This window comes from Protopterus annectens, chromosome 7.part0 (genome assembly GCF_019279795.1).
Source record: "Protopterus annectens isolate FY-2018-M chromosome 7.part0, PAN1.0, whole genome shotgun sequence".
Lineage (NCBI taxonomy): Eukaryota > Metazoa > Chordata > Ceratodontiformes > Protopteridae > Protopterus > Protopterus annectens.
In genome coordinates this window covers 163,911,597-163,928,102 of record NC_056739.1, presented here as the reverse complement: position 1 = coordinate 163,928,102, position 16,506 = coordinate 163,911,597, and the positions used below count along the sequence as shown (strand labels likewise).

Genomic DNA, 16,506 nt, shown 5'->3' with positions numbered 1-16,506 from the left:
TTAAATGATTCAATGTTGCCTTTTCCATCCAACTCAATGTTGTAGATTGAGTGAAAGGGTGGTACTTCAGAATCTTTGGCTCCTCCTCTCTCCTAATACCTTGCATGACTAAATCTCTTCAGTTCTCATTTGCTGCACTTCCATGTTAGACATGGTATGCCGATGCTCCATCAGAGCATCACCTACAAAAAAAAAATTAGAACTCTTATTTTGTAGTTATTGATCTGCTGTTAGTTCTCTTTGGGCATGTGAACTCTACTTTCCCCTGTTTCTGTGCATTAAGCTAGAGTAGTTGGTTAGGGCTGTTAAATCTCTTCAGCTTATTGTTAAAGTAGCATCTTCTGTGCTATTATTGTTTACTGTTCTTGCCCCTTGGGCTTTCTGTTGGTTCCATAGATTGTTGTATTTGCTGTATTTACTTTTCACTAGGAAATTTGATTGTGTGTTGTGCTTTTGTCTCCCCGGTGGTGCAGTGGTTATCGTTGTCACCTCACAGCAAGAAGTTCTCCCGTTTGATTCTCAGCTGGAGCGCCTTCTGTGTGAAGTCTGCATGTCCTCCCTGTGTTCGAGTGGCACTTAAAGACATGCAGGTAGGTGTGTGTGTGTGAATGGGTGTCCCTTCTTTGAAGGTTAGGAGTCGGGCTGGCAACTCGGCACTGCAAAATTCCACTGCCAATCATTAACGGACTAGAGGTCAGCTGTGACAACCCTAACTGGGAAAAGCTAAAAGACACTGAGTTGTGCTTTTGTCTCCCACTATGGAAAGGACTTTTGACTTCAGAAAATGCTTAGAGTGCAGTCATAAACTCCTCCCTCTGGACTAGCATGACCATTGTGTCTGTTGTTTAGGGGTTGTCCATTTAGATATACTGCCTGCCAAGCCTGCACTTCTTTGGGGCCAGGGCTTTGGCTCATTGCAGAGCCAAATAATTATGAAAGGGTTGCATCCTGCCACTTGTCTATTCAAGTTCCAGGCTTCTCCTTTGCATTCTCCATTTATGAGATTTGTTGTGAAAAGGAGGGAAAAGGACAGAGACAGAAAAAAAAGAGGTTAAGAAAATGAGGCAGGAAATGGTCTGTTGAATCTTCTGTTGAATCTTCTTTTGGTGATGAGCTGGAGCCGAAGGTCACAAAGCCTTCTTGCCCCCAAAGCTCCCCAGTACTGATCACTTCTTTTGTCAGTTCCAGAGTTGGACCTGTTCCACTCTCCACCATTTCAGATACCAAGGCTGTTTCTATGGCTGCAACCATAGTCTGGTGGGCTCCAATTTCCATTCCTAGCTGTTACTCTGGATCTGAAGTTCTCCCCAGTCTCTTCTCCTCCTTGGGTCTGCCCTTCCCTCTTCAGGGCCCAAGAGTTAGACAAGCCCTTGTATTGGCCTGACAAGCTATCCTCTTTTGATTCTTCTAGGTTTGTAAGGTCTGTACAGAGTGTTAGAGCTGTTTATTAAAGAAGATGGAAACTTTCTTAAAGGCCCAGATTGAACAGCAGATCACTCCTGTTCCTCAGCTCTGAGGGTGGAGAGTTACTCCCCACCTGCTCCATATTTGTGTGCTCCTTCTGTGGGACACCCGTCAGCATTAACTGCCCTGGGTCTGATGCCCCTAACTTCATCTGTGCTAACAACCTGGCTTGTAGTGATAATGATTATGACCTTAATGTATTCTATTCTGGTCCCGTTGTAGCTGTATGTATTTCAAATCTTTGGTGTTTGGGCTGGGAACCAGGGTCAGGGTAGACTCAAGCGTTCAGGGCTGCCTTTGCTCCTGGGTGCTTCTTCCTGGGACAGTTCATCCCTGGTCTTGGCTTTAGACCCAATAAGGCTGGCTGCTGAACTGGGGGCCTCTCTTAGGGCTATGAATTGAGGAAGGTGGTCCTCCAATCATTCAGCATCCACTTCGGTCTTCAATGTTGTGAAAAGCTGTGTCCCTGAGACTTTGGCTTTCCATCAGTTTGTCCAGGGACAGCTTTTACCAAAAAATCTTGAGCAGGCCGAGACCTGAGATTCATCTGATGCTTCTAAATCTCACTTGGCCTCTTCCCCTGTGGAGGTGCATAAAAAGCATTGTGCAAAAGGAAGCACATGTTTTTTCCTGAGGAGTGTCTGATACAGGATTCTGACCTCGATAAAAGTGAAGGGTCCCTAAAAATCTCCTAGTGTGACTACACCTCCTTTGGCAGCCTTCTTGAATTGATGAGAAAGTTGGACCACTTGAAGCCTCTTCCCCTGAGGAGTCATTTTTTTAGGTCTTTTATGCAGGCCCCCTCTGTCTTGGGTAGTACACCCCTCATATGTGCTTGTCAACCTTGTGTCCAGGAGGGCATGGAGAGAGCCTGATGTAGCCAGTCTCAAACAAGCGTGACATTTTGGTTCCATCCAAGGATGAGTCTTAACTGCAGCAAGGGCCCCGCAGTTGATGCCACTGTTGTTGCAGCTGCAAAGACAGAACTATGAGGAGTGCGTATCCATTCATCCCCTGTGTGTTGGACCAATTTGGGAAGCGCATATTGCTTCAGACACTCTTGCTCTCCATGTGCTGAATTATACTGTACACCTTACTTGGCTTCAGGGGAATCTCATAAATGAAATCTGTAAGTCAGTGGCATTCCAACTATCTGTTAAGTCTTGTAAGTCTTTGAGACTTAGTTGGCCACCAATGTTATCAGTATCAAATGTCTCCATGTTACTCATCTCCACTGCAGTGGATGGTATGGCTACCACGGCAGGCACTGGCATTGCAGTTTGCCGACAAGCCTGGATGCATCTGTGTAATTTTGCAGAATGCTTCAAGGTGTCCTTCATTAATGCCCACTTTGAGTTCACCCTATTTGGCCACAGCATTAAGGACACACTAGGAACAAACAGGATCGTAGGATGTTGTCTGCTGTCGGAGTTTGCTTTTTCAGTCCTCAGAGGGCCATTTTTACAGATCCAGGGAATGGGATGAACTGGATAAAGGTACTTCTACCCTTGTTGGGGGGGGGGGTTAATGGAGGCCAGCCTAGAGGCAGGGGCAGTTTGCAGAATCAGGGCTTTAGGGGACCTTTTTCCATTAAGCCCTTCCAGTTCTCATGAAGATTTGTCTTTATTTTTTGTACTGTAGAGGCAGTGGGGGACACTTCTTTCAATCCTTACGCCTGGGAGGCCTTCGCATTGGATACCTGTTATACATATATTTTTTGTTTAGTCATTTCCAGAAGCTACACCTTTCCCTTTTGGCTTGCCCCAAGTCTAAGATATAAATTCCTTAATAGAAATAGGGGATCTTAAACGAAAGACCAGCACTGGTAGAAATTTTAATAGAATCTAGAACAGAGATTGCCTTTAAAAAATGAATAATTAGTAGAGCATATAAAATATTGCATGAAAACTTCAAGAATCAATCAGAGGAAGTTAAAAAGGATTGGGAAGAAATATTGGATAAGCAATTCACAAAGAAACAATGTGGGATACATGTATGTCTCCCAAATATGCAACAAAGTCTAAAAAAATTAGGATCTTTGCTTGGAAGTGTTTACCTGGGGTGTAAAAATACGTATGTATACTCCAAATAATTTTTCCTCTGGCAGGCAGCAAATGTTGGAGGGTGTGATGGAGAAGAAAGTGGTAGCTGGGAACATATTTTATGCGAGTGGAATGAGTTGACTTTAAAGATTCCCTGCAGATGGCTTTGTCAGATACTGGGTGAACAAATTGGTGTAACTAAGGAAATTATTTTTTGAGCTATGATACAGAATCGGAATTGCATAGACATGGTAAGGCCTTGCTGAGTCTAATTACAGTGGCTGCCAAAAAAGCAATTACTAGAAAAGGGAAATGAAAGTCTACACCAACATTACTAGAAGTAGTGAATATAGTAAAAGAGATAAAATAACTGGAACTGGGATCTTTAGAAAAGGGTAGGAGCAAATTACATAGGAAAAAATGGGGAATTGTTGAACAGTGCATGCAGAGGAGGTTTGAGGTTTAAAAGAAGGCAGGATTTGAATTAGCTATTTCATGTTTCACTTACAATGACTGGATAGATTGTAAGTGATATATGTTTGCAACTACAATTGTGTCAGTGTGATTTGTAATGTATAATGTTTGCAACTAGAATTGTCAGGATAGTTTGTTTTCATTTATGTAAATGTAAGATTGCCTGTCTCATACGTGATAATTTAATAAAGATGTTTCTTGTTTAAAAAAGAACACACACATTTCTTCCAGACGTGCTGCCCCATCAGTGAAGGGTAGACTCATTCAGCAGCTTTCCTTTAACTTCTTTTAATCAGGTTGTGAAAAACCACATATACTTGTATTGTACAACCTGTCAGTGCACCAAGTGGAGTTGGAATATGGATGTAGATGCAGGTGCCTTGCACCCCTGTTAAAAAAAACTGTTTTAAGGTATTTTCAAATTGCACTTCTCAATATACAAAAAATAATGACTTGCCCAAACCTAGGGAAAGCAAGCAAAAGGACACATCGTAGTTTTACATCTTTGCCGGGCATTATTCTCTTCACTGAAATGCTAGGAGTCCGAACTCCTTTGATATCTTCATGCATACCTCTCAACTGTACAGATTTTTTACCTCATATTTTTGCTCTATTTCTCCTAAAATTGTGTTTTTCTGGCAAATTAGTGGCAAATCCTTGAAGAATGAAGTTAAAAAATAATGGCAGACGTTTAGGTTTCAGACTCCATACCCTTCAGAAAATTTATGCTAATCCGAAACCTATTATTCTATCAACTTTCTAAGTTTGTAAGAGCAATATTTAAAAATTATCCTTATTTTTTGGTCTTTATCTCACTTTTGTTGATGGCTTTGTCCAGATTTCTTGCTCTAAAAGGTTGAGAGGTATGCAGGCTCTATGTTCCAGGACTTGGTCTTCTGAGGTCATGATCTCTTGGCTGTCCTCCATTGTCTATAATTCTAGTGGACTTTTGTGATTCATGATGATGGTATTCTCATTAAGTAGGGCCCCAGTCAGATTTTAATAGATGTGTTTACTTGCATCAGTTAGTATGAGTCTCCAATATACTTCTGCCATCTTCTGTTAATGGTGCAGCCAATCCTGAATTTTCTGTAAGTTGGGCAAGTAAACACTGTAGGTTTCAAATGTTCATTGCTTTTTGTCTTGATTTATAGGAAATCTTGCTGTGGTTGGGTGCAAACCAGTGGGCTCGAGTAAAACTCTCCTTCCTAGAGTGGTGCATATCATTACACGTACTAGCATTGTGTAGGCAAACCCCTATTATTTGAGTTTCTGAGAGGGAAAAAGACTAGAAAAGAGGAAGAACCCAAGCATTGCTCCACCAAGGAGGGTCCTTTTGTAGTTCCCGTAACACAGTAAAGCAATCTGTCCCAGTTCATTGTCCTTATTTAGCAGTTTGTTTTTTCATGTAAAATTCTCATTTTCCATTGGGGGGGTGGGGGGTGGGGGTAGAGTGATGCAGAAGGAAATGTTCTTTTAGACTAGCATAGTGATGTCTGAGTGCTGCATGTGTCCTGCACTTGATAACTGGACACATCTGCCAAGGGAACAGCCATGACCTACTCTATAGGGCCCTCTTGAGAATTAGCTGACATGCTGTTTGCATGTGTGTTGCATAGTTTTTATCACATATTTCTCTAGCACTTTCTTGTTTTAAAACCAAACTTGGTGATTGCTTTGCCTATCTGCTGTCACTGGTTGCAGTACGAGGGCAAAACAGACAATTTAGCTACATCACGAATGAATAGAAGCGCACTTAATTTGAATACTGCTGTAGTACTCTTGCCTCAAAGACCTGCTGTAATGGTGAGTACACCCTCCCATCACATCTGTACAACTATAATTTTACTAAAGATTGATGTTCCAAAAAGTCATAGAAAGTTTGCCTAAGTTCTTAATTTTTATTGATTATCTTGTTACATTAGCTTTAAGTTGTAACCCTTGTTTCCAAATATTTTGTAGTGAGCAACCACACAGAGGTAACTGATTACAAGAATAAAGACTGGGTCTTTATCAATTATACATACAAGCGGTTTGAGGGGCTGACTGCAAGAGGAGCGCTGCCATCCTACATGAAAGTTGGAAAGTAACTGCAAGATCATTACCTTGGGACCACTCATAGGTTTCACAGTAGATTCTGTTGTACCAGCTGACCAAGTTCAACCTCAGAATTATGGCAACCCTACAACATGCTGTTTACTGAAGCATTTGACTGAGCACCCCCAGTCAAGGTTTCAGCAAAAGACTTTGCAAATATTACTACTTCAGCTGCAAAAAGGTGCTGGAAACCTTAACAAGTATGTACTTCTGCACTGATACACCTGCCTTTTGGTAAATGTTTTTTTTATTTTAAGATACTGCAACCTTGTTTCCTGTATACTGAACAAGAACGTGTCTAACTCATACAAAGTGCTGCCGGAGAAAAAAAAGTACCAGCACCCAACAACAGAAATCTACAGAGATTAGACTGGTGGCTGTCTTATTCCCTAGAAGAAGATTAATTGTGGACAGTTTCCTCCTAAAGGCTAAACATGCTTCGGATTTTAACTGTCAGGACTAAGTGAACTGAGACTGACTATTTAATACATGTGTTGTGCACTGAGCACAAGTCCAACATGAAGAGGGGTTGCAGAAAATCTGTAAATTATTTTCCGTTATTTAAATGCATCAAAAGTAGCTCATTACAAACTGTTGATTTTTAGATGCTTGCCATTCAGTGGTATGCAGGATTTTAGCAGTGTGAGCGTTGATAGAAAAATAGATGATTTTGCTGGTAGCAGAAATGCATCAAAAAATCTCCCAAAGAGAGGTTCTTTGAAACCTTAAGGCTTGTATAGCAGTAAAAAGAGAAGTCATGTTATTGCTTTTGAGGAGGGGTCATGAGCAGTAAGAACATTTCTAAACAACTTAAGTACATTTTTGTGTACCCTGATGTCTGCTATTCTGCTCATACATTTGCAAGTAGTTGGCTGTGTTGGGTGATATTTTTGGCAGTCTGTGAGTTTATCTGTGCCTTAGAATCCCATTTAGGCTAAATGTGAACTAAAGAAAAATGTATTTACTGGGTAAATCATTCTTGTCAATTTAAGTCTGGGAGTTCACTGTGCCTTCTCCAAGTACTTAGTTCTGGGTAATGATTTTGTGTGGATGGGAGTGTATGTAGTAAGGCTAGACATGTTGCAGTATGTGGTACGGCGTATGCACAAATGTACTTGTTTTTCATAGTTTATGGAGGTCTACACTACGGAAACACTGGCAAAGCTCATGAGTATACAGTGGTCAGCCAGCCTCTTCCCAAGACAAAATTAAACTTGTGTTTGTGTAAGGGATGAAGAAAATGTCATATTTTTGTAAAACTCCTCAGCTGAAGACATTTGTTTCTTTAAAAAACAGTGACTAGTATGAAGCAATATTTGCCTTAAATGGTACAGGAATAGCCACAGACCCCCCCACCCCCAACCCCCGGAAACACATTACTAGACAAATCTACATTGTGGTAGTGCAGTATCAGAGTTTTGCTGTTGATGTCTGTTAGAAATCTGTAGCATTTCTACACCTTAACTCATTCCTAATATTTTTAAAGAGAAGCTAACACTGTCTTTTGTTCCATAAATGTTCTGTACTTTGACATGCAGCTACTACACTGTAATCTGATATTTTTTTTTAAATAGTAATGGTCTCAAAGCATATGATCCAATGTTACCGTTTCCATCTTGATTCAGCTTGTGGTTTATCAGAACTGAGACTGTCCAAATCTCCAAGACTTCAGCTGGCCAACCTCCACCTCCTCTACCCACAATGCCTCACTCACCTAGAGAACCTTAAAAATAGTTTGCAGCCTTTTCTGGACTGCAGCTACAGTTGTTGCTGCCCTGCAGTGTATCCTTTTTGACTTGTTTAGAGTGTGCTTTTGCTCCCTCATCCCCTACCTTTTGTTTTTGTAGTAGTTTGTGCATTATCAGTAGAGAAATTGTTTTGTTGTGTAGGTTTGTTTGAGTGTGTATAGGTTTTAATACGGATCTGAATACGCCCAAGAAATGTAATGTGTGGTCATAAGTTCCCTTCACAGGATGCTCATGGTAAATGCATGTATGACCACGGGGCAGTCAATTTGGAGTCCTCCCTTTGGTCAGTTCTACATCTGCCAGCAAAGGTGATAAGTCTGATTGTAGTCATTGGCACAGATCCAAGGATGCTAAGCAGTCCATTCGTGCTTCTTCCTCTGGTCCACTTGATCCGAAGGTCTCAAGGCCCTTGGATTCCCCCTGCAGTTTCAGCTCTACCATCTGCTTTGACTTCAGAGCAGGTCACCTTTGTGCTAAATTTGGGGAAGGCCCCTTCTCCAGGTGTTGAATAAGCCCCAGTTACTTTCTGTCTGTGGGGGCTGCTTCTGGGCAGACTTTTTGTCTACCTACCCTGCCATAGTTTTTGTTCGATTCCCCCCCCCTTCTCTGCCTTAGATCTGGGCTTCCTCAGTTTGTATCTAATTAGCAGGGTCCCTTTCCCCAAGATAAACCTCCAAAGCTCCTTTGCTGGCTTCATTGGTTCAGGCAACCACGTCACTTAGCAGCGTAAACATATCAGACTTGAGCAGCTGATGAATGGTTTCTTCTGGTGCAGATGCAGTTAAGCTTCTTTCCCTCAGCACTGAAATTCCTTCCCAGTGCATCAGCTGTGTCAGCCTAGTTTCTTCCATCGGGCCTCCTGGATCCAAGGTCTTTAGAAGCAGTTTTGTTCCCTTCTGGCGGGTTGTAGCTGATGACTTGGCAGATTGCTTCTTTTTCCCTTTGTCTCCTCGACATCGACCATGTCAGAGCCCAGTGGACCTTGGGGCAGTTGCATTGAGGTGGGTATCTCATGGTCAAGTTTAATGATTCTGGCTTCAGGGTTATCCCTTCCTTTTGGGGCATCTGCCTTCAATCGCTCAGTTCTGGTCTTGGCAACAGGGCAGGCTGTGGCACCGCTGGAGTCTGGAGCTTCCTTGGTATGTGTGGACCCGAGGGCTTTCAACTCAGGTCAGTCCACTTCTCAGTCGTAGAAGGGATGCTCTCCTGTCAGGAGAGTGGAATGGTCGAATATGACTGGTGCCCCCCTGCTCTTACATCTGCACTTGCGACTGTTCCTCAGTGTGTTCCCAAGCAGCCCAACCCCATTGGCTCGTCATCTGCTGCCCCCCTCCCCATGCTTGTGCCCCCTGCCTCTTCCATCAAGTCCCCAGGATCTCTGGGGCAGGAAGTCTCTAGTAGGAGGCAGGGCAAGAGGATGCACCTGGACTCGCCTGAGGAGTCCCCCGCGGAGGATACTCTCCTTGAGGAAGGAGAAGGGTCCCCCAAATCTTCCTGAGATGATTTTGCAGACTGCTTTAAGGCTTCTTTTATTAATATCCTCTTTGGCAGCTCCTCACTATTTGGGCTGAAACTTGGACACTGTGACCAAGAGTAAGCGAGAAGTAAAGATGTTGTATGGCATTTTGCTACCCTTCAGTGGTCCTCCCAGAACCAAAGGAGGGGAACATTTTGTTTGGCTGTACACCTGAAAGCTTGGGAAACCATCACTTCAGACGCATACATGTTTGCATTCATATCCACAGGTTATTCAGTTCCATTTTTAGAACTTCCAAATTTGAAATCACTCTCGTCTCCCAGACATTCCACCCTGTCAGAGACAGGATGCAGCTATTGAGATTCAGAAGCTGCTCACAAATTGGGTAAACCACGAGGTCCCACCAGACCAACAAGGATGTGATGTCTACTCAAGATTCTTTTTGGTTCCACAGAAGAAGGACCTCAGCCCAGTCCTGGATTTGAGCACGCTCAGTGCCTTTGTAAAATAGACCAAGTTCTAGATGGTCATACTACAGTCTATTTTACCTCTGCTCAGGAAGGATGACTCTATCTGCTTGATTGACCTCAGACACCTACCATCATATAAAGATAAGAAAGGCATTTCTGGAGGGTTGTGCACATTTGGCTGGGAGCTGATCATTACCAGCTCAAAGTGCTGCTATTTGGTCTCACCACTGCCCCCCTGGGTGTTCATTAAATGCATTACAGTCATAGCAACCTGGTTGCGGCTGCAGAGGTTTCAGTTCTTTACTTACCTGGACAATTGGCTCCTAGCCACCCCCACAAAAGCATCCTTAGTCAGGCCAGGAACACCTTACTCCAGCTGTGCAAGTCCCTGGGGATCACAGTTACCAAAAGTCAAGTCTTCAGCCAGTTCAGGCACTAGATTTCATATGCTGCCACTTGAACACAATTTCTCAGATTGCAAAACTTCCAGCATCCAGAATTTTGAATCTTACATCTCTGGCAGTATCTTTGCTTTCTTACAAAAAGCCTCTGGCCTCTCTCCTCCTGAAGCTGATGTGGAACATTGTGGCTTCCATCAGTTTGGTCCCTCTAGTCAGGTATCACGTGAAGGCTCTGCATTGCATTCTGGCAGCGCAGTGGTCTTACGTAACACATCCCATGGGCTTTTCCATAATTCTGCCAAACATATGTATTGATTTAGTCAGGCGGTGGCTGAAGTTTGCCTTGGTATCCAACAGTAGACAGTCCCCCCTCCCCCACCCAGGACAGTCATGACAGATGCCTCCCTTGTAGGATGGGAGGACAGTTCAAGGGATCTGATCCTCTTTCGAGACTGATCTTCACATCAGTGTCTTGGAGGTGTGGGTGGTCCTGTTGGTGTTGCAGACTTTTCAGGACGTTTTCCCCCTTGGTGTGATTTCAGTCCAGAAAGAGATGTCTGTTTGGTATCTGAACAAATAGAGGGAACATGCTCTTACCCTCTTTGTTGGGAGACCGTGAGGGTGTAGCAGTAGACAAATTTGACACTGATTTCTGCTTGCAATGCATATCCTTAGGAGATCCAACATTTTAGCAGACAGTTTAATCAGGAGCATCCTTCCTCACGAGTGGTCCCTGAATCTGAGAGTTGCCACTCGGATCTTTCAGCAGTGGGGCACTCAGTGTTGTGACCTGTATCCCCATTCAACACCAAGTGTGAAAGCTATTATGCCTTAGTCCCTCCTCAGTGGCAGTCACCCAGGGATGCTCGTCTGTATGCTTGACGTCTGGGTTTCTTATAAATTTACTTTCTCACCCCTTTGATTTATAAATTTCTTCAGAAGGCTGCATGCTGTAGAACAATTGTAAACCTTGTAATCCTCTTTTGGTTTTATTCCCTTCAAGATCTCATGTCCCATCACAATGGTCTGTATCCACCCAATCTACAGACTCTAAAGTTAACCACATGGTTCCCCTGATGGCCAGGAATCCCAAGCTTTCCACCAGTGTTTTTCGTATCTTGTCCTCCTTCCAGAGGATGTTTAAGCGGAAGGTGTATGCAAGTGGAAGCATTTCGCCGTTTGGGTTGCCTCTCTGGGCTTTGATCTCTTTTTGGCCCATTTGGAGAGGCAGTTCTGGATTTTCTTGTGGGCTTGTTCAATGCTGGTTTCAATTATTCTGTGATTAAAGTGCAATTGGCAACTATTTTCAACTTTCACATCGGCAGGGATAATGTACCTTTGACTGCTCTAAAGATTATAGAGGCCTTCCTTAGGTGTACTTTTTTTTTTTTTCTTTTTGCTATATCCTCCTCTTCAGGATCCTGTTGGGATTTGCCTTCCATGTTTCGGGTGCTGGCATGTCACCCATTTGAACCCGCTACTACCATTGATTTGAAACTTTTGTCTTGGAAAATGTTTTTAGTGGCTGCCAATTCTGCCATATGCATGTCTTGAGTTACAGGCCCTCTCTTCTGTTTGCCATATTTGATTTTCTGCAAGGTAGGGTGTCTCTTTGTATGGGCCCCTCCTTTCTCAGCTACTGAGAATAACTTGAATCAAGCCATTCATCTTCCTGTGTTTTTCCCTGATTTCTGCAACAAAGGTGAATACATGGTACATTGCTGTGATGTACATAGTCAATTGAGATTTTATCTGGATAGAATGAAATCTTTCAGGAAGTGTAAACAGTTGTCTCCTTTTCCAAGTCTTGATTGGGTCGGCCTGTTTTCAAGATTATTCTAGCCAAGTGGTTGTCAGCAGGTTTTTTTTTTTTTTTTTTTGCATACAGTTTGTAGGGAAGGTCCTTCCATCACAAACCGAAAGGTCATTCTACCAGAACTATGGCTACTTCCACTGGCTTTTTTCTGTATAGCTTCATTTGACAATTTGTGCTACTGCTACATGGGTGAGCAACCACATCTTTGTGTCCCACTACAAGCTGGACATTCAGTCAAGATTCAGGGATGTTCATCGTGTTTCACTGTTGCAGTCATTACACTTGGGTTATCCTGCTGGCAGGCGACCCGCAGTCAGCCCGAGTTCCAAAGTCTTGGTCCGGCGTCGGTTGCTGTCGCCTCCTCCCTGACGTCAGAGCACCAGGGGTATAAAAGTTGCGACCGACGCCATTTTCTTCAGTCTTTCTTGCCGCGTGGTGCCCGAAGCAAAAGCAGTTCGCAAGTGCCGGTCGGCCAACTCCTGAGATTTTCAAAATTGAATTTCAGAACCGAAGTCTTCAATAAAGCTAAGTACCCCGTTGGGGAAACTTTTTCTTGCTCCAGTCTGATGTCAGTAAAAGTTAATAATTGTATTTCTTGTGGGAAGCAAATACCTCATAAGGACTTTCACTCTTACTGCATTCCTTGCCTAGGCCCTGACCATGATGTTACTAGTTGTCAGTTTTGTGCTAGATTCAATAAACGCATTATTAAAAGTCGGTTTGATTTTGCTTTGCATTATTTTGGACGAAGATTTAATTATATAATGCCGTTGGAACAACCGATGACCGGAATGTATAAAAAACGCAAAGACAAAGAATAAGACAGGCATCCAAGGTCCAAAACCGATGAAGAAGCCTCTTCTAGGCCAGTCGTTGGTTCTCAGTGAGGCGCTTTCGCAGCCCCTGACACCCGCTACCTCAGAGCCACAGGCCCTAACCGACAGCCACGTGGAGACACCGAGGCCTGTGGAAACTCAAGGTATTGGGCCTACGGAAACTATTCCCTCAGATGGGTCCAGAGCCACTGAGCAGGCACCGGCTTCTGAGGGTGTTTTCAGACCTTCACAGCTTACAGTTAAGGCTACTACAGCAGCAAAGGCAAAGTCAAAAACACCATTAAAGACAAGGAAACAAGTGCAGCATTCTCCAGAACAGTTATCCATGCCAAAGAAACAGATGCTTAAAATGGCCGAAGACCTTATTACTTTAATCAGGGGCTCCCATCCCCCTCCTGACAAAAGGCCTAGGCAAGACACTGATTGATTCCTCTGTTCAGGTTTCTATTTCTTCTGATTCTTCTTCTGATCATGGCTATTCTCTCCTTCCCAATGAGGACTCTGATGCTGAAGAGTCCATTCCTTCAGCCTCACCACCTGAGGATTATTCTTTTGGGGAAACCCTGCACACCATGGGAGAGAGCATTTCCATTGAGAGAGCCAGGATTACTCAGAATCAGCACAGGCCCTTGGCTATTCCTCCTGTGCTTGTCATTGTAGATGTTTTTTTCTGAATCCAGTCTGTCTCAAGATTCTTTACCCCCTGCTCCAGTAAAGCCAGACAGGTACTACAGGGTCCCTGACACTCATAAATTTCTTTTTAAAAACCCTGCTGCAGAAAGCTTTTACTGCCAAAAATCCTGTCCCCTCAGATAGGGATTCCAGAGCTCTGGACAGATGGAAAAAGTTTACACTTCTGCTACTTTAGCTGTAAGAGCTTTAAACTGTCAGTTTCACATGCTTAAATATCAACAGTATCTCATGTCATTGTTAAAGCAGAAAATGATTACAAATATAGAAAGTCCTGACAGTAAAGAAATGCAGGATTTATTGCATGCAGTTGAACAAGTGGGAAAGCATACTCTGCAATGTGGTTTTGATTCATTAGAGGCTTCTTGTAGAGCCGCAGTTACAGGCTCAGTAATTCGAAGACATGTTTGGTTGAAAGAACAAAGTTTACCTGACCATGTTAAAGTAAAATTATTGGATGCTCCACTACAGCATGATACTTTGTTTGGTGTTAAGGCAGAAGAGGTGTTAAAGAAAATGGAGGATAAAGCAAAGTCAATGCAAACGGTGAAAGATTTCTTACAGGTTCAACCACCTAGATTTAGCAGAAACTGGCCTTCAAAAAATTGGTCCTTTCCAGTGTCAGACAGGCCACAAAGAGGCAGATACAGACGCCCAAGAGGCAGATCTTAGCCCCAAGGCTCCTACAGACCTAAACAATGGGGTGCTTCAGCCCCCAAAGGAGGAGAAGACAAATCACAACCTTATAGGAAACGGTCACAATGACTTCCCTCTACAAATGCCAAGCTCTTACCAGTTGACAGCACCCCTAGGGGGGAAGCTAGCACTTTTCTCAAAAAATTGGCACATGATTACTCAGGACCAATGGGTGCTGAATATAGTTTCTCAGGGTTACAGGTTCCACTTCCACACCCTTCCAAAACCAAAAGGTATGCCAAACCTGCCACAAAACCAATGGACAGAGGCACAAAAACAGATTGCTGCTGTTATGGATATGGGAGCTATTCAAAAAGTTCCACAAGAAGAACAAGCACAGGGATTTTACTCAAGACTTTTCTTAGTACCCAGAAAAGACAAAGCCTGGAGACCAGTACTGGACCTGTCAATCCTGAATACTTTCCTGGATGTTCCAAAATTCAAAATGGTAACACTTCAACAACTTCTGCACATGCTGGGCAAGGAGGCTTGGCTAGTTACTTTGGATCTCAAGGAGGCATACCTACATGTTCCAATCAGACATTCGTGCAGAAGATACCTCAGATTTATAGCAGGCTCAATGCATTACCAATTCTCTCCACTGCCCTTTGGCTAATCTACTGCGCCCAGGGTCTTCACAAAATGCCTGGCACCAGTAATTGCATTTTGCAGACAAAAAGGAATTCAAATTTATCCCTACTTGGACGACTGCCTTATTCAAGCAGAGAGCAAGGACATTCTTCTAAAGCATCTGGCGTTTGTAAAAAGATTGCTAATTTGCCTAGGATACACAGTAAACGAAAAGAAATCAAAACTAGTGCCCTCTTAAGAGATAATATTCCTGGGTGCAAGCTTAAATACAACTGTCCAGATGGCTTATCTCACGCCAGACAAACAAAGGCAACTGACTCATTACTTTCAAATGATGGCAACAAAGACACAGCTCCCTGCAAGAAAAATTCTGCAGGCCCTGGGTTTCATGGCATCCTGCATTCTACTAATTCCATATGCAAAACTGCATATGAGGAAACTACAATGGTATCTAAAAAGTGTTTGGACTCCGCATTCACAGCTTAGAGACAATCATAACCTTGATTCCCTGCCTACAACAGGAGTTTCAATGGTGGTCCCAGGCCTGTCACCTCAACAAGGGACAGCCTTTCACCTTACCCACAGCCAGGCAGACAGTAACAACGGATGCATCGGATTATGCCTGGGGAGCACATATGGCAGGGAGATGTATTCAGGGCACGTGGCCCAAGGAGCAAATGCATCTTCACATCAATCAAAAGAGATGCTAGCTGTACAGAATGCCCTGACAGCCTTCAAGGACCTAATACATCCAGGACAACTACTAATAAAGCCGGACAATACCACAGTTATGTGGTACATAAACAAGCAAGGGGGCACACATTCCTACCCCCTATGCAGACAAGCCATGACTTTGTGGAACACAGCACTGACCTACCAGGTACATCTGCAAGCACAATTCCTGCCAGGAACAAAAAATACACTGACAGACGAACTAAGAAATATCATGGATCCTCACGAATGGAAGCTAAATCCACAAGTGTTCAACATGATAACAAGGAAATGGGGACGCCCAGACATAGATCTTTTTGCCTACCCTCACAGTTGCCAAATACAGAAATTTTGCACAAGGACTTATCACTCTCAAGCATGGAAAGTGGATGCTCTATCATTCAGCTGGAAAAACCTGACAGTCTGTGCCTTCCCTCTGATGCCATTTCTCACCAAGGTGCTTCTAAAAGTCAGACGAGAGGCCAAAAATGATACTGATTGCACCAGATTGGCCACGCCAGCACTGGTACCCAATCCTAAAAACTTTGTCCCAAGGCCCACCTTGGCCTCTACCTCAAATCCCTCATCATCTGACACAGCAAAACAATCAGATTCTGCACAGTCAACTCAGAACCTTAAACCTGGCAGATAATGTAGCCACTCAGACTGCACCTCTCTCTATAGCTGTTATGGATGTAATTTTGGAAGCCAGGAGGCCCAGCACTAGAAAATCTTATGCAGAAAAATGGAAGGGATTCTGTGCTTGGAACCAGCCACAAGGGCTCGACCCACTGGTCCCTAATATACCTCAGATTTTGCAATACCTGACTGAGATGTTGGACAAGGGCCTATCTTTTTCATCTATTAAAATCCATGCCTCTGCCATTTCAGCTCATTATTTTTTTTTATTTATTTTATTTTTATTTATTTATCATTTGTTGACCGGGAAAGTCCGACTAGGTTCCACAGAGCCTGTTTTCAGCGGAGGCCCGG

At 43.4% G+C, this 16,506-nt stretch overlaps 1 protein-coding gene across 1 annotated transcript in view; it reads left to right on the top strand.

Annotated features, from left to right (window-relative positions):
* Positions 1–8,549, top strand: part of STK38 (serine/threonine kinase 38) — a 1,097,533-nt gene extending 1,088,984 nt beyond the window's left edge. The window contains exon 16 of the mRNA XM_044076623.1: positions 5,943–8,549. Coding sequence (XP_043932558.1) covers positions 5,943–6,070 — 128 coding nt within the window. The 3' untranslated portion in view covers positions 6,071–8,549. The remainder of the gene's footprint in view (positions 1–5,942) is intronic.
* The last annotated feature ends 7,957 nt before the right edge of the window (positions 8,550–16,506 follow it).